This window comes from Lissotriton vulgaris, chromosome 7 (genome assembly GCF_964263255.1).
Source record: "Lissotriton vulgaris chromosome 7, aLisVul1.2, whole genome shotgun sequence".
NCBI classification, from domain to species: domain Eukaryota; kingdom Metazoa; phylum Chordata; class Amphibia; order Caudata; family Salamandridae; genus Lissotriton; species Lissotriton vulgaris.
The window spans coordinates 1,512,491,452-1,512,516,275 of NC_141695.1; the positions used below are offsets into that span (position 1 = coordinate 1,512,491,452).

General features: G+C 45.6%; 1 protein-coding gene across 1 annotated transcript in view; it reads left to right on the top strand.

Moving 5' to 3' along the window:
- IMPA2 (inositol monophosphatase 2) overlaps positions 1-24,824 on the top strand; it is a 155,790-nt gene that overhangs the window by 17,077 nt on the left and 113,889 nt on the right. Inside the window, exon 2 of the mRNA XM_086932376.1 lies at positions 1,498-1,631. Coding sequence (XP_086788502.1) covers positions 1,498-1,631 — 134 coding nt within the window. The remainder of the gene's footprint in view (positions 1-1,497; positions 1,632-24,824) is intronic.

The following is a 24,824-nucleotide window of genomic DNA, read 5'->3' on the forward strand; positions in this document are numbered from 1 at the left end:
CTATCTGACCTTCGCACGCTGCCAGCCCCTTGGGGTTGTAGGCACTCTGCTGTGTTACAACCTTACTGCGGCATCAATAAAAAAGAATTGATCTATAAATATTAGCGACCATAGACAATGCAAACATTTTGTGTGATATACCATTCAAGGAAGCCTCTTTAAAGAATGAGAAAGATTATGGTGTGGAACCCAAGTTTCTAGTTCATGTAATAACTTCATCAAGTAGTCCTATCAGTCAGTAGTTTGATGGATCTGTGCGTGATGCTGCTTAATATAGTGGGAGCAGCAATGCCCCCCTCCCATGTATCCAGTAAACCTTTGTTGATGTTAGCCTGCTTCTCAGATGCATCTTCATAACCCACCCAGGTATTTTCATGGCCCTCCCAGTTGAGAATCCCAGAGCTGGGCTTAATGGGGCTTCTATACGAAATGCTCTGAAACACTATTTAAATGCAAGTGCAATGCAGTACAGTCCTGCGCAAATCATTAAATGATTTGCTCGGATGCGCAAATCATTAAATGATTTGCTCGGATAGGCCTTTTGCAAATCAAGGAAGAAGGTCCAGTTTGGTGCGTTTCCCAATATGGAGGATGCGCTTGTGTCCAGACTCCTTTTTTCCGGAGGAAAGTTGGAGACCTCTTCTGCTGTGATTTATTTATTATTTATTTATTTGGGAGTTTGTAGAGCGCACAGCTACCTCCGACGGAGGTGTCCCGGCGCTGAAGACAGTATCTCGTGAGGTTCAGAGGTGTTCAGGAGAGAGAGGGAGGGTTAGATCAGGGAGAAGAGCCAGGTCTTTAGTTTTTTCCGAAACAAAGGCTCAGAAGTTAGGAATCTCAGTTCTGTTGGAAGGTGATTCCACAGTCTGGAGGTGGCTACTGCAAAGGCCCTTCCTCCTGTTCGCGCAAGGCGAAAGCGGGGACAGATCATAAGGCGGAGATGGTTAGATCTGAGGTTTCGGAGTGCTTGTGAGATCTTCAGTTCTGATTGCTCTAACTGACCCTTTAAACAGCAATTTTAGCCCTATGGCAGAGTCGTGTCTACCTGTAACCGCCCGTGTGAGCACGCACAGCCTCTCATCTCATGGACGTGTGTGTTTGCAATACTGGACCCGGCCCCAGCCACGTTCTGTCAGCAAACCCCTCCTCATGAAGAGTCCTCCCCTCCCCGCCCCAGCGGCTGGGGGAGGCTATCCTCCTGAAACAACTACTACTCCCAAGACTACTTCTCCCACAGTGTAAGGCAGGACAAAGGAAAGGCAGCCTTCCCTGCAGTGCCTGCGCAGAAAGACCTTGCATTTCATTGTAAGGTGCAAGCCCATACTTTATGTACTCGACCAATACATACATGCGCCTCTGTTTCCTGTTGTTGATGCTGTGTTTTTCTACCTTGTTTTCCTTTTTAATGAACCACGGTTATAAATCCAATTCTCTAGTTAAACCTACTGCAGGCACCTGAGTTAAAAAACAACAATTTTTTTTTCCTTTCATGTGCAGGTGATTAGGAACGCTCTTACAAAAGAAAAACGGGTATCAACGAAAACGTCTGCAGTAGACTTGGTGACGGAAACCGACCACTTTGTCGAGGAGTTAATTATCTCTGCTCTCAGGGAGAAGTTTCCCTCCCACAGGTAAGTGCTTTTCATTGTGAAATTTGCTGTGGCGTACATGCTAAAAGAGCATTATTTTAACTTTATTTGACCGGGCAAGGGAACTATCACCCAGATTCATGAAGAACACTTTTTGCGATTCCTTAGTAGCGAAATTTACCGATTGGCTATTAAGGAATAGCAAAATGCTATTCATCAAGAAATCACTCAAGAAATAGCGATTTCCAATTATTCCTTAATTGTGACTCGTAAATTGCGAGTCGCAATTAAGGAATATCTCCCCATTCATTCCTATGGGCCTAGAGGCCCATAGGATTGAATGGGAAGACACTCGCAATGTGCTAATCGCAAATAGCGATTCGCAAAATAAAATTGCGATTTCAAGGGTGCAGGGGTGTCCAAAGGACACCCTGTAGCACCCCTGAAATGTGAATTTACACTGATGTTGTGCACACACATGTCCAAAGGACATGTGTGTGTGTGTAACATGCAACTTAGAAAAATGCATTTAAATGCATTTTTCTAAGTTTTCGCTATTTACCACGAGGTTTGACTTCGTGGTAAATAGCGGTCCTAAATTGCGAAATCGCAATTTTTAATTGTTTCATGATTAGCATTTAAGGAATCTCTAATAGAGATTCCTAAAATGCTAATCCTCGCAAATTTGCGAATTCTTTATTAGCGATATTTGCATTTGGGATGATGAATCCCAAATGCAAAAATTGCACTCGCAAAGGGCCAGATTCTCAGAATCTGACCCTTTTGCGAGCGCATTTTGCTTGATGAATCTGGCTGTATATACCTGGGAGCAAGTAATATACAAAGGCACACACACATATACTTAATTATTATTAGTAGTTGAACTGTCAGTGTAACTTAAACGGTTCCAAATCTTGAAGCCGTGTTGCAGTTTGAATGTATTCTCGCACCGCACTGCCTGTCTGGAACTCATGCAACTAATTTGGCTTAATCTTAAAAGCTGATATCCATGAATCAATAGTTGAACCCTCTGTACATCTTGTCTCTTTAAGAACAAGTTTCAGCTGGTTCTTTTTTTTTTTTTTTTAAACCTTTATTGGTGGCAAAAAAAGGATAATACACAGCTTCACGCCTACAACCTGCTACGGCAGGCCGGCAGCTACCAACGGGGGGGGGGGGGGGGGGGGGGGGGGTGATAGCGGTGACAGTTAGATGGTCAGGCAGGAAAACATTATGACACAGCATGTCGCCTACAACCCAGCAGGGCCGGCCGCGATTCAAAGCTGAAATAACCCGCTGAAATGTGCATTGCAATGCCTGTATGGAATTTTTGCTGAGATGGACCAAGCCACGCAATGGCTGTGTCCTCCAGGTATGGGCGTAGGTCGATGGGAGCCAACCTTTGAGAAGTGTAGAGAGTGGAATAATGGCTCGTGAGAATGCGGAGTTGCTCTGTGAGAGCACGCTGTGGGAGTAGGTGTTCGTCCAGTAATATTGAGACGAAATTGTTATATTGAGGTGCTCGAATGGCAGATGCGGGCGCCCTGCCCGGTCTGTCCCCCTCGCCAAAAATGCGTGCAGTGTGTTGTCTACCGAGGAACTTACACTCCCTAGCAGCGAATTCTGTGTACTCATTTAGCTAGTCCCTGAGCAGGGCATTGGTAGAGTGTCCTCGGGCGTCGCGGGTTCTGCTTTGTTCCAGTTCGCGAAGTTCGGATTCTAGCTTACGCAGCTCATCGCGTAGAGATTTAAGGACCCCCTCACCCCGTTGCGATGCACCAGCCCCGCACCGTGACCTTAAAGGCCTCCCAAACCGTCGTGAGATTCGACACCGAACCTACATTGCGCTCAAAGAAGTCTTAGATATCCTGTCCGAGTTCCGCCCTAAAGGCAGAGTCTGTGAGATGGGCAGGGTTGAGGCGCCAGCTCAGGTAAGGGGAGACCTCAGTGGGCAGACGTAGCGCTATTAGGACCGGGGAATGATCTGAGAAGATCCTGGCAAGGTGTAGGGCGGTAACCAACCAGGGAGCAAGAATTGCCGAAAGGAGCACATAGTCGAGACGCGCCCACGTAGAATGCACGGCAGAGTAATGAGTGCCCTGTTTGAGGGACGGGTGTAGGTGTCTCCAGGCGTCGATGTAGTGGTGTTCAGCAACAATAGAGGACAGAATGCGTTGGGTATGGGAGTAGTGTGAGGTCTGGGGGACAGATCTGTCTAGGCGAGGGTCTAATGCAGTATTAAAGTCCCCACCCAGTATAACACGACCTATGCCCAATGTTTGAATTTTGCCCCACAGAGTGAGAAGTGAAGAGGTGTCGTCAGAGTTGGGGCCATAGTAGCAGGCGAAAAGGACTGTGTGTGCGTGTAGTTTCCCCCAGACCATGCAGTACCTTCCGCATGAATCCGCATCCGTACCAGCCGGTGTGAACCTCACCCCCGTCTTACCAAGATCGTGAACCCTCTAGCATAATTGGAGTAGGAAGAGAAAACCTTGCATGAGGCCCACCTGGAGGCGAATAAGGGAGAGCTATCAGGCAGCAGGTGAGTTTCCTGGAGCATGGCTATTGACACTCCTTGTCTGTCAAGGTACCCCAGAATTTGTTTCTTTTTCCTGGGATCATTAAGCCCTCGAACATTCCAGGAGGCTAGTCGAAACTGATGTGATGGTTGTGCCCATCGGGGGACCAAGACTAGGAGCGCCAGACCAGCCAACCACCTCCCTTCTTGCACCCACAGGCAGTCGAGTGTACCCCGGACGCCTAGCGTGGGACGGAGGTGGGTGACCAAGCGCTAGGGTATACTAAAGACCAGCGGGATTCATACAGATCAAGCGTCTCATCTAAAGGTCTAGAAATTAGCTACACATAGGCAAAGGGTATAGCCCGCAACTCTAATTGGATCAACATCCCAGTATGACAGTTCAGTCTTGTTGTGACATAGGTGAAGGGGACCTAGATCGCTGCCGAGCCGCTTCCCCACCGTCTCTGTCCCTCCAATGCTGTTTAAGAAAGTCTTCCACCTGTTGTGGGCTTTGGAAAAAATGATGCTTGCCTCCGAGCATGATTTTCAATTTAGCTGGGTACAGCATGGCGTACGGGATCTCCTGCGCTTGAAGTTTCTTTTTGACCCCAGCAAATTTGCGCCTGGCCTCCTGGACTGTAGGGGTAAAGTCAGGGAAAAAAGAGAGAGTTGTGTTGCAGTAGTGCACAGTTCCCAGTTCCCTGGAGCGTCTCAACACCGCATCGCGATCCCTGTAGTTGAGAAAGCGCACAATGACGGGACGTGGCTGGGCTCCAGGAGGAGGGCGAGCTGCCAGGGATCTGTGGGCTCTCTCGACGATGAGATGTGAATAGAAGGATTCTTTACCAAACAGGTCCGTGACGAGAGCCTCTACAAAGGTCTCCATCTTGCCAGTGTTTGTGGACTCCGCAAGGCCTAGAATACAGACATTATTACGGCGGGAGCGCGCCTCCAAATCCTCATTCTTGTCTGCAATGAGTTTGAGCAGCTTGTCCATTTGAGTGACCTGTTTGCTAGTCGAAGCTGCGCCATCTTCCAGAACCGAAATCTTGTCTTCTGACTCCTTGATGCGAGTGTCATGTTGCTCCAGCTTGGTCACCACTTTGTCCATGCGCGAGTTTATGGAGTCAATTTTGGAGTCTATTGTGGATAGGCTTTGCCTCATGTCCAGCAAGAGTGTCTTCCAGTCCTCCTCCTGCGGGGCAGAGGACGTAGGACTGCCCTCAGCCTCTGGCGCAGTTTTTGAAGTTTTTTTAGCTTTGAATGGGATTTTGGACTGGCGAGCATTGTTGCGGCCCATATCTCGCCTGGGTGTCCGCGACGCTATATGAAGGGTGGAAGCCAGGTAGTAAGAGGGTCCAGGCAGAAAGGAGGGAACGGGCCACCCTCGACTCGGTTAATAGAGCGACACTGGTGAGGCGCAATGGGAGCAGCAGGCACCAGGTGAAGAGAGGAAGTGTTCCAGGCAGGTCAAGCAGCCAAGTGGCGCGATTCCAGGGCGGCAGTAGTATTGCGGACCGACGTCCCTCGCAATAACAGGTATTGCCGGCCGCGTGTTCTGCAGCAGCGCAGCTTCAGTCCCAGGTAAGTTCAGCCAAAAGAAGATGATGTAGCGTGTGGCCCTCCACCCAGGGGGGGGGGAGGGGGAGGAGCCCCTCCGAGCAGACCACCCCCGGAGGGGGGCGACAAGGTGTGGAGTGGCCGGCAGATACGGCGAGTGGCAGATCGTGGTGGCGCAGTGCCGATGCAGATACAGGTGAGTGGGAGCCAAAAATACAGCGGGGGTTGCCAGGGAGCCCCCAATTGAAGGTGAATAGACAGCAGTGATAAGGCTACAGCAGAGACAGCAGCAGGATCGGCAATGGGGCAGCAGGCCTTGATTCCGTGTGGGGTGCAAGTTTCAGCTGGTTCTTATATTATCCTGCCCATATTTTCTATTGTGTGTTAAGCATCGGATACAAACCAAAACTATGATAGCCCTATAAAATGTAGCCTTTTGTCCTCCATCTCGCCATCTCTCTTGTCTTTCCTTAGAGTTAGTCTACCCTTGACCCATCACAGCGGGAGTCGGATGTCAGTTGTTATTTATTTGTTCCTAGTAACTCCCTTTTGTTGCATACTACAGGTTGACCCAGGCCCATCCTATTACTGGTTCCCTTTTTAAGTGTCTCTGAAAGTTTCTGACTCACATGGGATACCACAGATCTTTCTTTGTGTCATGTCATTCATCCACCTGCCTTTTGAGGGACTTGTCCTAAGAATCCTGCCAGGTGGTGGAACCTCTCAAAGTAGTGGCTCTTGCTACTGTCCTCCCCAACCCCCTATCTATTAATCTCAGTTTCTCTTCACATCGCACATTCCTACCAAGCTCCCCTGTACTCACTTTATGTGGCACCACATAGATCTTTGGTTCACCTGAACTACTTGCTGCTCCCAATCCCTTTTACATCCTTACGCCTGCTTCCTACCACAGGCTTGTGCTTCCTGACCTCATCTAGTGTCCTTGGGTGGACTGCCATGGACTGACCTCTTGGCTCTAACCAGTGAATAAGATTCCATGGAAATCCTCTCCAATCCTGAAATTCTCATTGTATATAACCTGTTGTTGACCTTAAACTTTTCAAATTCACCATGTTTTATAGTACTGTTGCCCTTGTGTGACAAATCTCCACCCACGTCTTCAGAGGTATATTTAGCCCAACCATGCAGCCTAATCACTGTCCCATGGCTTTTCCAATTCCCACCAACTTTCTCTTCATATTAAACATTGGTCAGCGTCAACACAACTAGTGTAACAATTCACTAACCTTGTATCCCTCCCTATTGTCGCTGATGCCTTGTTACAAAAATTACTTGGTTGCAACAACATGCTTCGAGTGGTAGGTGGAAAGCTTGCCCTCTCTACCACTTCCCAGCCCACTATACCTTGTTAGCTGACTCCTTCCTTGGGGAAGGGGCATTGCTCTTCCTGTCTGTCCTGTCTTGCGCCCATCTATAGACTCTGTATTTCCCTCACAGGTCCCTCTCAGTGGGGGATACCAGTCCTTTCTCCTCTTTTCTTGTGGCCCAAAAGTCTCTGTGCCATTTTCTGAGGGCAACACACCAGCCTTCTCTCCCTTAATGCTGATTGCCCACTTTCAGCGTTTCTTCCTCCCTTAAAACATTGGTATCAATCCTTTGTGCTTTTTGACCTATCATTTGGTTACTGCAGTGATAACCTGACATCAACACTTAAAATACAGAATGTAGAATAAGAATGTTAGTTTTAGAAGTAGCTTAGTTCAAGGCAGTTCAGTATGGGAGTGTGATGAAGAAGGATCTGCCTGTATGATGCTAAGCAAATAAAAGTTTTTAAATTACAAGACAGTGTCACATTCAGCTGACGATGTATGGTGACTCTGTATCAAGAGCATACTGGAGGTGTGGTTGACCTAAGGAGCGATTGCTGCAACAGAGGCACTTAACTGCAACTCTCATCCATTGCGTTATGTACAGGTGGGAGAAGCAGCAAAGCGAAGCGATTCTGTGCAATATTGGTATTTGCAGCTCCGCATTAACATACTATTACAAGCATGTTTATATCGGCTGATTGAGCACATTCATAACACCAAATTGCTTACATCACCTTGAAACAAAGCAACCTCTAAGTTAGTTAAACAAAGCAAACACTCACTGCAGCAACGCGAAATATCAGTGATACTCCTGGTGGAGATTTTAAATGCTGGCAGTAGATGTAATTTCTGTTTATTGCGTCAAACAACATGAGATCTATGCAAAAGCTTGGCGGCCATCTTTGAGTCCCGCATCCTCAATACAAGTATATGGAACAGTTCGAATCACACGAAAGTTACTGAATTTTCAGTGGCCATCTTGAAGTCCGACATTATTCATAAGAATCAATAGGTAAGGCAATTTTAAAATCAGACAACCAGCAAATTGCATTGGAAATTGCATGAAATAACAATATCAATATAAAAAAGTCGGATTTTGAAAATGGAAGAAGTTGTATAATAACAAATGCTGAGGAATTTGAAATACAGGCACTATAACATATTTCTAGTGCAATTTTTTGCAGACCATTACCATTTGAAATAAATGACTAGCAGAATATTGTGCAAAGGTAGGAGAAATGGCAAAGATGTTTCGAAAATTCGTTGAAAGGTACTTATAAACAATATTCTGATGAACAAGCAATGGATTTTTCTTTATTTAGTAGGAGGTGATGTAGAGACTAAACTACTACTATTATAGAACTAGTTAGAGCTACATATAGTGGATTGATAAAATGTTTAAATGAAATATTTGATCCGCAAAGAAACTTGATTTTGAAAGCTACAATTTTAATATTGCCTTCAAGAAGATGATGAGTCAGTGTATGAATATGTTATAAGACTAAGTTGGTTGGACATGTTTGCGAATTTGAGAAATTCAATAATGATGAAGCCATAAGACTACAACATATACAAGGATGCAACTTATTGGGATTTAGGAAGAAGTTGTTAGAAAAAAATATGACTTGCAAACAATTAAGAGATGGCTAGACTCAAATCTGAAGCAAAAATGCATGCTACAAATGTGGAACACAGAGGAATAAAAACAATGGAGCAAATGCAACAAATGTCTAAATGAGAAAATGAAGATGAGAAAATTGAGTTTTCAAAAAAAGAACATGTTATGGATGTGAGATGTCTTTTCCAAATAAAAATACTTGCCCTGCAATGGGACAACAGTGGAAAGATTGTGGAAAATGAAATCATTTCGCTAAAGTGTGTTAATTCAAAAATGAAATTAGGAATGGAAGTAGTAACAAGATGTGGAAAAAATCAGTTAAAGGAAATACTGGTCATATGAGACAGATGGAACGTTTAGAAAAGGAACAGAACTTTTCAGAGGAGTTGAAAACAACTGAACATTTATACATAATGCAAGAAGTACAATTAGAATTGAACATTGGACAGATATATTAGTGCAAAAAGAGGGTATAAGAAATACTGCATCCTTTGATAATACGGTTGGACAAAAAAGGTGCTATTTGTTCTTCACAGTGGAGCCTCATGTAACATCATGTCTGTTACAGAATATAAGAAAATGTAAAATAAACAACTTTAATTCGATCTGATGTGAGTGTTTTCCAATGGGGAGCAAAAGATAATGAGGTGTATAAGGGAAATCTTGAAGAAAATCTAAGTAATGGGAATACATCTAGTAGAGAAGAGATACATGTATTAGAAAGAGAAGTTCCAGGGCCATGTTTGCTAAGTAATGTTACTGCACAAATAATAGGACGCTGGCTATGACTTTAAATATCATAACAGACCATCCTATATGTCATAGATTCACAAACCAGTTTATAGGGTTAAGAAAGTTTAAAAGAAAAGCAACATTTCATATTAATGAATCCATAAAGCCTAGTGCACTGATACACAGAAGAGTCTCAATACATTTGCAGGAAAAAGAGATAAATGAATTGTTACAACAAGACATTATTGTAGTAGCCACATGCCCAACACCCTGGGTGTCACCAATAGTTGTTGTTCCTAAGAAAAATAGTAATGATATCAGTGTGAAGACATGAGGATTCCAAATACAGGAATTGGGAGAGCAAGCTAGACACCCTTGACCAACTTAAATGAGATGAATAGTATGCTGTTGTGTTTTCAAAATTAGATCTTTGTAAGGGGTTATCACTAACTAGAGATTGATAAACAATCTGTTAGAAATAGGGGGTCTCTTGTTGGTGGTGAACCTGACCTTATGGGCCAGGCGGCGCAGGGCACGCCTAAGATCTCCGGGTTCACCTGCTTTGGCAGACAGAGACACGTGACACTCTGTTAGGCGTAGAAAAGCAGATTTATTAGCTACAGCTAAGCACAGTGGTCCTGTAAGTACACCAACTGGTAGGTTATCAGGAGACTGCCACTTCATTCCGTGGTGCACAGTCTATTATACTATACAAGTTTACAATGCCAACTCCCAAAACATACAAAACTGACAAATAGGAATAGTTTGAAAACAAGCTATCGAATGTCTAAAACACACACTCCTTTCAGACCCTGTGTGCTCTCCTCCCCTCAAGTTAATCAACACTAGTGCCCGTAATTCAATTTGCAGGTGGTAGAAGATGTTTGAATGCTTCAAAGGACAGTCTATGTAACAGGAGAACACACGAAGAGAATAGCGGAGGTCAGTTAAACGAGATAAAGTCAAGAAGAATGGTGGGACCCAAACAGTGGAATAAGACATGGATTAATCCTTCTAGACATGGATTTACACAACTCTGGAGACATTGACATCGATTTCATAAACATGGGCAAGAGTTACTCCTTAACGGGAGAGACACGTAGCAGCTGAAAAAGGCAAAAACATCGCGTTCACCACGTCCGCCGTGCTGCATGAGTGAGGCAACACAAAATGGCGGTTAAATACAAATTGGCGGCTAGATACGAAGCGAAAACCACGTAACCTCAGACCCCCCTTTTGCCATACTCAGGCAAAGCACAAAAGACTCATGTTAGTCTGAGTTGATATCGATGGTCATGAGGTCATTGAGGTGTTGCTGCAACATCATTCTAATGTTCTCTGTTTCCTGTGTTACTGGCTTAGAAACACACACAGTGGCACAAAGTCCGCAAATAGCTGGACCACACTGTAAACAAAGACAACAAGAAAAGATGATTGCTAGAATCGCTCCAAGGAAAGTTAACACTTTCCATCCCCAGGTGGACAGTAGTCCCCAAAACCATCCCATCACAGACCAATCTACTATGTCCTGATGAATGGACTCTGAGATGATATGTAGCTTAGAAATGGCTTGGTATACTATAGGGGCATTATCAGGAACGTAAACGCAGCAACTGGACCCAATCAGTTTACAGACTCCTCCTCTATCTGCAAGGACATGTCTAGAACCATTCGGTTCTGCAAAGTCATGAGGCGATCTGCCTGAAGTTCAGCTGTCAAATTACTCAATGCTCCAGAAGTTACATTTATAGTAGCATCGACCACACAAACTAGGCGTCTGATGTTTCTACTATTTACCATTGGACCCCAAAAAGGAAGAAACCCTTTCAGAAAATCTCCTCCCTCTTGTCCGGCGGTGTCTTCCGCATCGATAACCCCTCTACCAAATCTCTTTCTATGGTGATCTGCAGGAGCAGTATATGTCGGAGGAAGAAGAAAAGCTATATAACATGTTCCCGAGAAATGTGTGGGAAGCCATGTATAAGCTTTGTCGTGACAGATAAAGTATGTACCTTGAGATGGCACTAACGGTGAAGGAGTCAAGGGTGTATAGACCTATATGTGAGAACAATTACTCCTTTCTTGCTTAATTTTGGCATTCTGGCCATTTATTTGTAAACACAAATTACCTCTCTGGGATAAAACCCAAATTGGTGCAAATGTCTTCTGTTTAACCTCGTCAGTGAGACTAGTGACATACCGAGTCACGTTCCATCCATCATATGCTCTCTTCTCATCCTTGGGAATTTTAATAATATCAGCAATTTTTGCCATGGTCACTATTCCCTTTATCAAAGAGCAGTGACTGAAATCCACTCCACCATTATAGGACCCACCAGGAGGATATCTGAGTAGGTTCTGGTATGCATTAGAAAACATAGCCAGATAAGCCCAAGCAGAACCTTCATACGTAAATGGAAAGACTAAATACGGCATCCCTCTCTCCGTGTTATGTGGTATGAGCCCACAAACCCAACAATCAGTAGTATTTACTACCAATTGATGCTGATGTAATAATTGGATAAATGAATTGTTAAAATATTCCATTCTTCTCATCTGCTCATGGTCTGGTAGTGCATAAAATTTATGTGGGGAAATAGTAGTAGAGAAAATTAAAGAAGTAGAAGTAGGGACAGGTGTCAGCTGCATACTGTGTACGATCCATCCTACACATGCTAATAAACTGCATAAACATACTGAAATACATAATGCTACGCCACAACAACGGAATAATAATTTCTTATAATGATTTCTTTTCATTATCTTAACATCATTCTCTTTTCCTGCGCTCTCCATTACTCTAAAGGCGTTGCTCACGATAATCTTCCTTAATCACTTGGCTGTGATTGTTAGCCGTCCTATGACACTGCAAGTCCTGTTGACCTAGTTGCTATTCAGGTCACAGCCTAAGACTACTACCGTGACCCTGCAACTTGATGGATAATGGAAAAGGAATGTTTCTCTTTTTAACAAAGGCAAAATTATAAAACTCAGAATTTAATTGTCTTTAGGCAACCTTTTTCTCATGTTGTATCGTGTCTTGCCAGGTATCGTCTGGTTCTTGAACAAAGTCTCTGGATCCGATGTGTTTAGTCGTAGGTGTGGAGTGACAGCTTCCTGCGAAACATCGTCGTCCTCTTTCTCAGAACTAGTCCTATCCAGGCGTGCACTGCTGAACGGTATAAATCTGGGTACCTTTTCACATTCACTATCACCAACGCCTTCTCGGACCCACTGGTCATAATGTAAAGGTAATGGTACCCTTTTACAGTGCACGCCGTGAATCCAGTTTCTTTTACTGATGACTTTCACTGCTGTACGGGTCGTCAGTAGAACTTGTCTCGGCGGCCCCCAACGAGGTTCCAGATTCTTTTTCCTCTGAAAATTCTTCAGACACACCCAGTCTCCAGGTTGGATGGAGTGTCCTGGATCTGAGGAGGCCTCCGGCAAAGCGTTTTGGACCTGTTGACGAATAACACGCAATTTAGTGGTGAGGTCGTGCAAATAATCAACCAACATTGGATACGGAATGTCTGAATACTTTTTGGGGCGAGGGACTCCTCAGACATTGGCTGGGCGTCCGAAAACAATCTCGTATGGGCTAAACCCCAAACGAGAATATACAGTCGTTCTTGTTGAGAGAAGTGCCAAAGGCAAGGCATCAGGCCAGGAGAGGCCTGTACTGGTCTGGATCTTTGCTAACTTAAGTTTGAGAGTGCCATTGTAACACTCCACCAAACCCGCTGACTAAGGGTGGTTTGCCGCATGAAATTTCTGTCTAATTCCAAGACCCACACACACTTTCTGCATAATCTGACCTACAAATTCACTCCAATTGTCACTCCAGACAATGCGCGGCAAACCAAACCTCGGGAAGAATTCCTTCAGAAGGACTTTGGCAGTAGACAAAGCAGTATTGTCCTTTAGGGGGTAAGCCTCTATCCATCTGGAAAAGGCGCAAACCACCACCAGGACATACTTAAGATTGTTGAAACGTTCCATATGGATGTAATCTATTTTCAGTATCTCAAAAGGATACGTAGGGGGAGCAAAGTGGCCTGCTGGAGTTGGAGTTCCCTTTCCTGGATTATGCATCAAGCAAACAATACAATGCTTCACTACATTTTCTGTACATTTAGGAATATTTTCGTTCTGCCATACTGGAGCTGGGAGTTTACATATACCCCTTGCATTAATATGGGCTGGTCCATGAGCCATAGTGACCACAGATAATACATACGCATCTGGTAACAACCATCGCTTATGCTCTGTCAATTCCGTCCAACATCCCATCGTATCCAACATTCCTGTACTTTCTCTCCACTTACTCAATTCTTTCTCAGTTGCCTCCTTCTGAATCATTTTCACGCTTTCTACTGTGCCTTCACACATACCAGCATCTGGGACCCAACTTGCCGGTCCTGCATAATACATGCCACTCAACATTTTGTGCCGTTTCCCTCGCTATTTCATCCGCAAATGCATTTCCTCGACCCACGTCATCAGTAATCTTTTTATGCGCACTACACTTCACAATCGCTATTTGAGTAGGCAAAGCAAGCGATTCAAGAATATCAGTCACCAACTGACCGTGCTGTATTTTAGTGCTGTGGGAGGTAAAGAATCCTCTTTCTCTCCACAAACGGCTAAAGCTATGGGCAACGCCAAAAGCGTATTGACTATCTGTATAAACAGTCACTCTCTTTCCTTTCGCCAACACACATGCTCTCTTCAACGCAATCAACTCTGCAGCTTGCGCTGAATTCTGTGAAATACTTGCAGTTTCTACTATCGTATGTAGAGTTGTAACAGCATAAGCTGCTGTCGTCTCACCATTAGGAAGCTTGAAACAAGACCCATCTACCCACAGGATCCCATCCGGATCCGTAAGTGGTGTATCTTTCAAATCAATTCGACCTTTAGTTTCTTCTTCCATATGAAGAAAACAATCATGCTGATCTTGTACATTTTTCTCATCCAAAATAGGCAACAATGTTGCTGGATTCAGAACATTACATCTCCTGATATGTATGTGACTAGCTTAAAGCGTCAACTCATATCCAGACAAATGGGCACTCGTTAAGTGCTGAGTTTTTCTCCTGTTCAAGAGAGTATCTACTGCGTGTGGCACCATAACATTAAGAATATGATCCAACACCAATCCAGCAGATTGACGAATAGAAATCGCTGCTGCAGCTGTTGCTCTAAGACAACTGGGTAATGCTTTAGCAACTTGGTCTAATGTAGCCGAGAAATAGGCACATGGCCTTTGTTTACCTCCAAATTGTTGTGTCAAGACTGATAATGCACAACCTTCTCTTTCATGAACATAAAGTGTAAAAGGTTTACTGTAATCTGGAGTACCCAACATAGGAGCCAAACGCAAAGCAGTACGTAAGTCAGAAAAACTCTTTTGACATTCATCAGTGCAAGGAAAAGGTTGGGGCGTATCTTCAGAGTGAGTGCCAACAAGGGTTTAGCTAGTAAGGAAAAGTTCGAAATCCACTGTCTACAATAAGAGGTAATGCCTAAGAAAGCAAGCACCTCTCTTTGTGTGGATGGTACAGACATTTGCACAATTGCTTGGATACGTTCTGGGGTCAATCGCCTTCCCTCCTTCGACAAGAGATGACCTAAATATGTAACCTCTTGGCGGCAATATTGTAACTTAGAAAGCAATACTTTGTGGTGTAGATCAGACAAATGTCGCAAAAGTGACACAGTCGCATTCTTACAGACATCTTCCGAATCGGCAGCCACTAACAAATCATCCACATATTGGATAAGAGTAGCACCTGATGGCAAAGAAAAAGTGTCAAGCTGAGACTTCAAAGCTTGACTATAAATGGAGGGACTCTTACAATAGCCTTGAGGTGCACGCTTAAATCGAAAACTTCGGCCTCCGAGAGAGAAACCAAAGAGATCCCTACTCTCCTCAGCAATGGGAATGCTAAAGAAAGCATTTTTGAGATCAATAACCGAAAACCAAGCTGGTGAAGCAGGAATAATAGTAAGCAAAGCAGTAATATCTGGAACAACAGGAAACTGAGGGACAACAATTTTGTTGACCTCTCGGAGATCTATCACAAAACGATACACAGGTGGCTGAAAAGGATCAGTACGCTTTAGAACAGGCAGAACAGGACTGTTACAAACATTTCCTCTGGTCTCCTCAACCACACCCTTCTGAACCAAGTCATGAACAATAGCCAACAAAGCTCTCTCACCATCGTTAGAGATTTTGTATTGTGGAATGCGTGGTAACTTAACATCAGGCTTCACAGTAATCACATAAGGTGGAATTTGAAGCAAACCAACATCATTCGGACCCGTAGCCCAAAGCGTAGCAGGAAGCGAACGCAGTTCGAGTGGCAGTTGGTCTTTAGATACGTACATCGGAGAAGTCAACTTAGCACCTAAAGTAAGATGTACACCAGAGGGTGAGCAATACAATGTAGCATGTAGACGTTTCAATAAGTCCAAACCCAATAAATTCTCTCCGCAACCCGTCGTCAAAAGAAGTGGAGCTTCTAAATCGTACGGACCAATAGAAACAGGCAAAGGACAAGAAACAGGGTTGCGAACTGGGGCGCCGGAGAATCCCACAAAAACATTTGTTAAGCCAGACAAAGGTGCCTCAGGGAGTTTAGAATGCATAATAGAACTTCTCATTGCACCAGTATCCAAAAGAAATGGTTCTGTAACACCCAATGCTACAACATTAACATAAGGTCCATCCTGATCCACTGGAACTGATACGACTCCCTTACTCTGTCTATGGCTGTCCTAGCAAGTGAGGAATTCAGCATTCTCACCATCTGTGCAATAATCGTCATTGTAATATTGTGCAGACTGAGAATTCCGCTGATCAAAATAATTTGTGGAGTCATGAGGGGGAGAGGGACGTCGTTCCTGAGACGACACACCACGCCCTCTACCTCTGGACACTGACCGAGAATCTCCACAACCCCGTGGCTGTGATCCTCCATAACGCTGCAACCGAATCGGACAGCTAATCTTAAAATGACCTTCCTCTTTACAATAGGCGCATTGATTAGGACCCAACGGAAATCGCGGAGCTGGAAATTCAGGTTTTTGCAACAGCTTCTGAAACTGTGGGGGCTGTTGAAATTGCGGCTGAGTAGAATGAGGAGGATAAGCCTGTTGCAGAAGAACCTTCGTTTTTGAATTCTTTAGTTTTCTTCTCCGCTTTTTCCTTATCTTCCTTATCCCTATTCTCATAATATTGAGCAGTAGCTAATATCTGGGCAGTTGAAGAAACAGACCATGCACTCTCAGATTGTTTCAATGTATGCGATAATTCTGGAAGTAAATTAAAAACGATTTTATCTACAAATAATCGCTGTCCACCTTCAGTACTCATATCTTGACCACTATGGTCGATGAAAGTCTCTTCAAAACGAGTAAAGAAATCGGAGACACTTTCGTCAATCTTTTGTTTGCACGCTGCTAACTTATCCCAGTTAACGCGTACTGCAGGCATCATCGTTTTCATAAGATCTATTATTCTACCGGGCAACTCCATAATCAGATCATCAGGTTTGGCACCACCTACTTGTCCTGCATCTGCGGCTATAATAACAGCCCAAGTAGCACCTAAAGCTTGATCATGGTCTTGTCTACGAATTTTAGCCCATAAAGCTTGTGGGACTACATTTCCCATAAGTAAATCAATATCTGCCAAATTCATGATACATGCATTGACAGTCTGAGACAATTCTTTATAATACCCAGCAGGATTCTTTCGAGGGTCCAGTAAGGACTGCTTAAGTGCCAACACTTCTGATCTTTTCCATGGATCATGTACCCATATGCGCTGAAAATGAGCGGGGACAGCTGGATTAGCGTTTGGGTCTGCCTCTCTCCATATTGGAGGAACTTCTCATATAGGATATTGTGCCATTTTACGACGAACCGCAGGATCAGGCTCAAGAGAAGTTTGAGAGAAGAAGGAAGATCGGAAAGTAACAAGCTTCTGAACAGCAGACTCTACATCAGGACCCACAATAAGTCCCTTATCAAATTGATCCGGTATTTCAAATAAACCCTGAGGAGGTGAATCCAAATCCATATCTTCCCACCCTTTGATAAGAGTGTTGCACATAGTATTAAAGACATACCTCTGCGTAGGCGCGTTCCATTGCAGAAAGGTGTCTAAAATATCACGCACACTATACTGTAACTATTCGTGATCCAATTACGAGCTAGAGAATCTAATTTAGTCCGTTCTTACAAATCTGGGATCTGGCTACGAGATTGTCTTCGAGACGAAGCAGGAGAAAAGATGAGAGATCCAAGAAAAGGTGACAAAAGACCAGAAACAGTTTCAACTAAACGGTGTCGAGCTGTAGGGGAATCTGACACTAGAACAGGAGACAACGTATTCTGTAAAACAGGAGAATAACCAGTAGCAAAAGAAGGTAAAGGAGACTGAGGCACATGAGTTTGGGGTACAGAAGTCGGTGGCAAAGGGGGTAGAGGTGGAATCACAGGAAAAGGCAACTGTGCAGGAACCAGAACAGCTGGATTAGCAACAGGTTGTAATGGAGGTGCATTAGCGCCTAACACATAAGGTGGAGGTAACGTCAAGAGATGGGACACGAAAGGATCTTCGACAGAACCCTTACTCTTTGAGGCAGTAGGTAACACAGGATAACATCTATCTATTGCCATACGATGCTGTCTTTCCGAAACCTCAACCATCTGATCAGCTTCGTCATTTTTAAACTGTTGGGCAGCCTGCAAGATCGTCATATTCTGCTCTTTCCTATCTTTCTTCATTTGCTTAATTTCTTTCTGTTTGGCTTCTTTATGCCAGAGGCGGAAAGAGTCAAACATTGCCGGCCGGGCTTTTCTCTTAAATAGAATCGTTTCCAAATTGTCTAATATAGCAGGCCCAAAGGTGCCATTTTGTGGCCACCGTAAAACACCATCTTTTTTGGTATATCAAATCCATGTTTCATTAAAAATAATAGGACCTAAACCATGTTTTGAATAGAGCTCATAAGTGGGAGTTCCAACCGGAGGAATCTGACAAGACTTCTCCAACCGGGAATCCATAATACAACCAAAACAACAACATTTCCTAAACTTACTAAATCCAGGCATTTCGTAACGAACTGGACTACTTACAAACGTCAAGGGATTTTAGACAATATAGTCACAGCACAAACGTACTTACCCCTCGGCTTCGGTCCGTGCACTAATCGAATAACAAACAAAACAAAAACAAAAAGTGGGTGCTACCCACGAATACTTAACTAAATGTTATCTCTTGCCAACAGATGTCCGTCTAACGTCTCGCGATACTAATCATCACCAGGGGCCAAAGCAGGGCGACAGTCAGGGCAGCAGTCGTCAGCAGCCGTCGGGAAGGAGTAGCCGCGCCTCAAAAGACCTTCGGTCCACTTCGACATACAGGGGTCGCTCAGGTGGCTCGCGAAATCCTCCGGAATTTTCTTGCGAAGCTCCTCACGACCCTTGGACAAAACTACTACCACTGAAGTCGCCCCACATTGGGCGCCAATTGGAGAACCTGACCTTATGGGCCAGGCGGCACGGGCAGGCCTAAGATCTCCGGGTTCACCTGCTTTGGCAGACAGAGACACGTGACACTCTGTTAGGCGTAGAAAAGCAGATTTATTAGCTGCAGCTAAGCACAGTGGTCCTGTAAGTACACCAACTGGTAGGTTATCAGGAGACTGCCACTTCATTCTGTGGCGCACAGTCTATTATACCATACAAGTTTACAATGCCAACTCCTAAAACATACAAAACTGACAAATAGGAATAGTTTGAAAACAAGCTATCGAATGTCTAAAACACACCCTCCTTTCAGACCCTGTGTGCTCTCCTCCCCTCAAATTAATCAACACTAGTGCCCGTAATTCAATTTGCAGGTGGTAGAACATGTTTGAATGCTTCAAAGGACAGTCTATGTAACAGGAGAACACACGAAGAGAATAGCGAAGGTCAGTTAAACAAGATAAAGTCAAGAAGAATGTTGGGACCCAAACAGTGGAATAAGACATGGATTAATCAGTCTAGACATGCATTTACAAAATTTGGGAGACCCTGACATCGATTTCATAAACATGGGCAGGTGTTACTATTTAACGGGAGAGACACGTAGCAGCTGAAAAAGGCAAAAACATTGCGTTCACCACGTCTGCCGTGCTGCGTGAGTGTGGCAACACAAAATGGCGGTTAAATACTAAATGGCGGCTAGATACGAAGCGAAGTCGAAAACCACATAACCTCATTGGCAATGGTTTGCACCTTTGTCCAAATAGAGACCCTTGCTTCTATTCAGGTCAAGGGGGATACACTCCTAAAGTTACCCCAGCTCAACCCCCCCCCCCCACATCATGCTCTGAAGCATCTGTCTGCATAATTAATTCCCTTGAGAAATTGGGCGCTTGAAGCCTGGGAGCCGTGCACATGGCAGATTTCAGGGCATCAAAAGCTTTCTGGCAGGCGTCAGTCCAGTTCACTTTCTTGGGCTGCTTCCTGGAAGTCAGCTTTGTCAAGGGTGCAACAATGCTACCATACCCCTTGACAAACCTCCTGTAATACCCTGTGAGTCCTAAAAAAGATCTCACCTCTGTCTGGGTCTTGGGGGGGGGAGGGGGGGTTCCAAGCCAGGATGTTATCAATCTTGGATTGTAGGTGCGCCCCAACCTGGTGTTCCATGTACACCACAGAACCTTGCCTGATCGGGACTTACTCACCTTGATTGTGAGGCCTGCCCTCCGCAGCGCCTTCAACACTTCCCAGAGGTGGTGCAGATGTTCCTCTCAAGTGGCACCGAACACTGCAATGTCATCCAGGTAGGTGGCACTGAAATCCTCCAGTCCAGCCAACACCTGGTTGACCAACCTCTGAAAGGTGGCAGGGGCATTCTTCATCCCAAAGGGCACCACCCGGAACTGGTAGTGCCCATCTGGTGTGGAGAATCTTGACCTCTCTCTTGTCCCATCAGTTAAAGCGACTTGCCAGTACCAAGGCATTCGGTCAAACAAACTGAGGTACCTGGCAGCCCCCAGCCGATCAATGAGCTCATCAGCTCTGGGGAATGGGTGCGTGTTAGTCCTGGTAACTGAATTGAGCCCTTGGTAGTCCACACAGAACCGCACTTCTGGGGTGGCCCCGGGTGTGGTAGCCTTTGGGACCAAGAACACTGGGCTGGCCCAAGGGCTGTTTGAGGACTCAATCACCCCTACCGCTAACATCTTGGAGACCACCTCCTTGATGCAAGCTCTGACCCTTTCAGTCACGTTGTAAATCTTATGTTTTACTGGAGGACTGTCCATATCATGGACGCACCACTGAGTGACACCGGGGGTCAGGGAGAACAAATCAGAAAACTGCTCCTGCAGTTAGCTGCAGTCATTCTGTTGCTCAGGGGTCAAGGCAGTAGAGCGGTTCACACCGTCCACTGACCCATCTTGCTCCTTTGCAGACAGGAGGTCAGGAAGAGGCTCAGTCTCCTCTTCCATTCCAGCATCTGTTGCTAGGAGCATGCCCACTTCAGACTTCTCCAAGTGGGGCTTCATGTGGTTTACACGCAAGACCCGCAAGGGGTTCCTGAGAGAATGCAAGTCCACCAAATTGGTAACATCACTCTTGCGCTCCACCACCTCAAATGGTCCGGTCCACTTATCCTGGAGCGCACAAGTCTCCACTGGGGCCATGAATCAAACATTTCGTCCAGGCAGAAACTCGATCAGTGTGGCATTCTGATCGTACCACAGTTTCCTCTCTTCCTGCCTGGCTTCCAGATTCGCCAAAGCAAGTTGTCTGAAATGCCTAGTCTGGTTTCTGAAGGCCAGCATGTTGCAATATACATCCTGGGGAGGTTTACTGGGAGCTTTGTCCCAGCTTTCTTTCACCAAACTCAGAGGTCCTCTCGCAGGATGGCCGTACAGAAGGTTCAAAGGGGCTGAACCCTAAGGGCTTCTGTGGCACCTCTCTGTAAGCAAGCAGAAGGCATGGCAAGAGGACGTCCCACTTATTCCTCAAGACCCATAATCATGCCCTTCAGGGTCTGGTTGAATCTCCCAACCAGCCCATTACCTTGGGGGTGGTAAGGAGTGGTGAACTTATAGGTCACACCGCACTCCTGCCATAGGGTCTTCATATACTTAAATATGAAGTTGGTATCACAGTCTGACACCACCTCTCTGGGGAACCCCACATGGGAGAAAATCCCCATCAATGCACAACCTACCACGGGGCCGTCACAGTCCGGAGAGGGATGGCTTTCGTGTACCGGGTGGCATGGTCCACCAAGACCAGGATGACCCTGTTGCCCATGGCTGTCTTGGGATCCAGAGGCCCCACAATGTCAATGCCCACCCTTTCAAAGGGGGTGCTGCCCACAGGGAACCGTTGGAGAGGGGCCTTGTGCTTCCTCCCACTCTTACCACTTGCCTGACAAGTCTGACAGGTCCTGCAATGAGTATCGGACTCTTGCACATTTAGGGCCAGTAAAAGTGGGTGACAAGCCTTTCAAAGGACTTGTCTTGCCCCAAATGTCCTGCTAAAGGCACATGAAGCCAGACCCAGTAGGAAGGCTCTGAAGCGATGGGGTACCACCAGCACACAGGCTGACCGAGGCTCAGCAACCTTAGGCTCACTATAGAGGAGACCATTTACCCAGTAAATGCAATGTGATCCAGACTGATCACCTGCGGCCTGGTTTGCAGCCTGTTGCCACAAACCCACAAGAGAAAGGCCCTTGTTCTGCTCCTCGCAGAACTCTTCCCTGGAGGGGCTTTATTCCTACTGTCAATGGGTCAGCTCAGGCAGGTCTCCTAGTTCAGCCACTTGTTCCCCAGAAGGCTCCACAGCATCCCTCTCAAGGTTTGCCACCTCCTGGACCGTGGGAGCTTTGGGAGCTGGTTTCCTGCGCCCCCTGCCTCTTCTCTTTAAGGCAGGCACCTGGGCCACTCTTTCAGGCTCCAGGTCCTCTTTTTTTTTTTTAACGAAGTTTTATATAGCGCAAACTTGACCCAAATCGGGTATCAGAGCGCTTTACATAGCACCAGTTGTGTTACATGAGGACACATTCTTTTTTTTTTTTAGGCACAGGGAGATTAAGTGATTTGCCCAGAATCACAGGATGTTCAGCGTTGTTGCAGAGACTCAAACCCAGTTCCCCAGGTTCGATGACGACCGCCCGGCTGCCATTGCCTGAGTGGTCACACACCCCCACTCAGGCAGACCAAACATCTCTAAATGAGACCTCCGCTCCACCCTCGCCCAGGAGAAGCTCTCCAAATCATTGCGTAGCAGACAGTCAACAGGCATGGCTGGCCTCATAGCTACTTTCAAGGTACCTGAGGACCCCCCCCCCCCCCCCACACACACACACACACACACACTCAAAGGGAACCTATGCCACTTTGCAGAGGCACTCTGAGTTGACAGCAGCAACTACAGGGTAGAATGTGTTGGGGACCACCTGCTCTTCAGACACCAGCCGACAACTGACAGCTGTTATACTGGCTCCGGTGTCTCTCAGAGCCTACACACTATGGCCATTGATGGTCACCTACTGCTTTTACTTTTTAGTGTTATCAGGCAAATGAGCTCTAGGGACCATCTCACTGTCTCCTAAAGCTGGACCATCTCACTGTCTCCTAAAGAGAACAGGGACATCTCTGCTGGACCCTACCCACCTTGGACACCAAACCCCCCCCCCCCTCCCAAGGCTACACTAACCATTTCCCGGGGTGGTGCACCAATGGGTGCAGTGGCAACTGGGTTGGGACACTTAGGATCTCTCCTGAAGTGACCCACCTGACCACAGCTAAAACAAGTTTTGGGACCCTTCTGCACAGGCTTACCTGGCTGGACCCATGGTCTTTTGTCAGCGGGAGGCTGGGAACCCTTACCTTGGTTGCCTTCGGTATTGCTTTGGGGCCCTTTCTGGAACTCCTGTCATTTACCCTTGTACCCCCCCACTCTTCTGCTGGGGACCCTGCCCACCTTTGGCGGAGTATTCCACAAGACCCTTGTGGACCTTGGTACTGTCCCAGCGGTCCGCCTCCACAGCAAGCTTCCTGGGATCAGTCAGCTTACTATCAATCAGGTGCTGGCTTAGCTCTGGAAAACAACCACTGGACAATTGCTCCCATGCAGTCAAATCATAGAGTGCCTGAAAATCATTTGCCTTGCTACCCTTCACCCAACCATCCAATGCTCTGTAAAAAAGACACAGATTCCACCCAGGTGCTAGACTCCAGCTTCTTGCAATTTCTAAATTTCTGCCTATCAAGCTCTGGTGTCAACACTAACCTGGCTACTCAGGCTTCCTTCATTTGGGGCATAGGACACCTGATCCTCTGTGGGCAATGCTCGCAAGGTTTCCCTTCCTTCACCAATGAAGTGGCCCCACAACCCCGCTCTCCAATCTTTCTCAGGGATTCTATGGGACATCATCGCTACCTCATAAGCCTTAAACCACTGCCCAATGTCCTCATGCTTCTGGAAATCCTTAATTACACCCTTGGGAACATATACTTTTCCCTCTACAGGCACTGACTGTGTACTGCCACCAGAGGGAGTGATCGCTAAAGGCTTCGCCTTCAGCTCCCTCAACACTCTCACTGCTCTAAAATAATCCTCTTTTTCTCTGTTGCCAACCTCTTGCTCTCCAACTCCAATTTTGTATTTTCTATGTCACCCTGGCACCCCAGTTTGAGCTTAGCAAGCTCCATCTCATGCACTCTACTTTTCTCCCTGTCCTCCAACTCTTCTGGAGACAGACCCTTTGAAGACACAGTGCTGCCCTCCCTGGGAGGCACTCCCCCCACCAGTTAGGTCAACTAACCCATCTTGCTGCCCTTCTAAATTCTCCCCCTCTACCATAGGATCCTCGGTCTGCCCACTGGCATTTCTTGATTCCAACCAGGCCCTCAGTGCCTTTTGTAACTCCTCCTTCTTGGTGAGATCACTCATGGAGATTTTACATTTTTTTGCAGATGGTTAAGCTGTGGCACAGTGTAGGTATCAACCCTCTCTTCTTCAAATTCAATATCAACAGATGCAATGGATCCTTGTTTGCTCATGGTGAAAATTGACAGTTCTCAAGATGCAAAAAATTCCAAGGAAAAATTCGACCAAAATGTATGTGGTTGCATAATGGTCTGCAGTCACTAGTGGTGTACACCAATCACTGTATGTAAATCACAAATGCAAGTCCAAATCCTCACCGTTGACCACCAATGTTAGAAATGGGGGTCTCTAATTGGCAATGGTTTGCACTTTTGTCCAAATAGGAACCCTTGCTTCTAGTCAAGGAAGTAACACAGTGAAAACACTACAAATTAATACCACACCAGTTTAGAAAAATACGTATTGTTTATCTAAACAAGACCAAACGACAAAAAACCACAATACAATAATAAAAATAAGACCTTCAAATGGTAGAAATAGTTCAGTTCAAT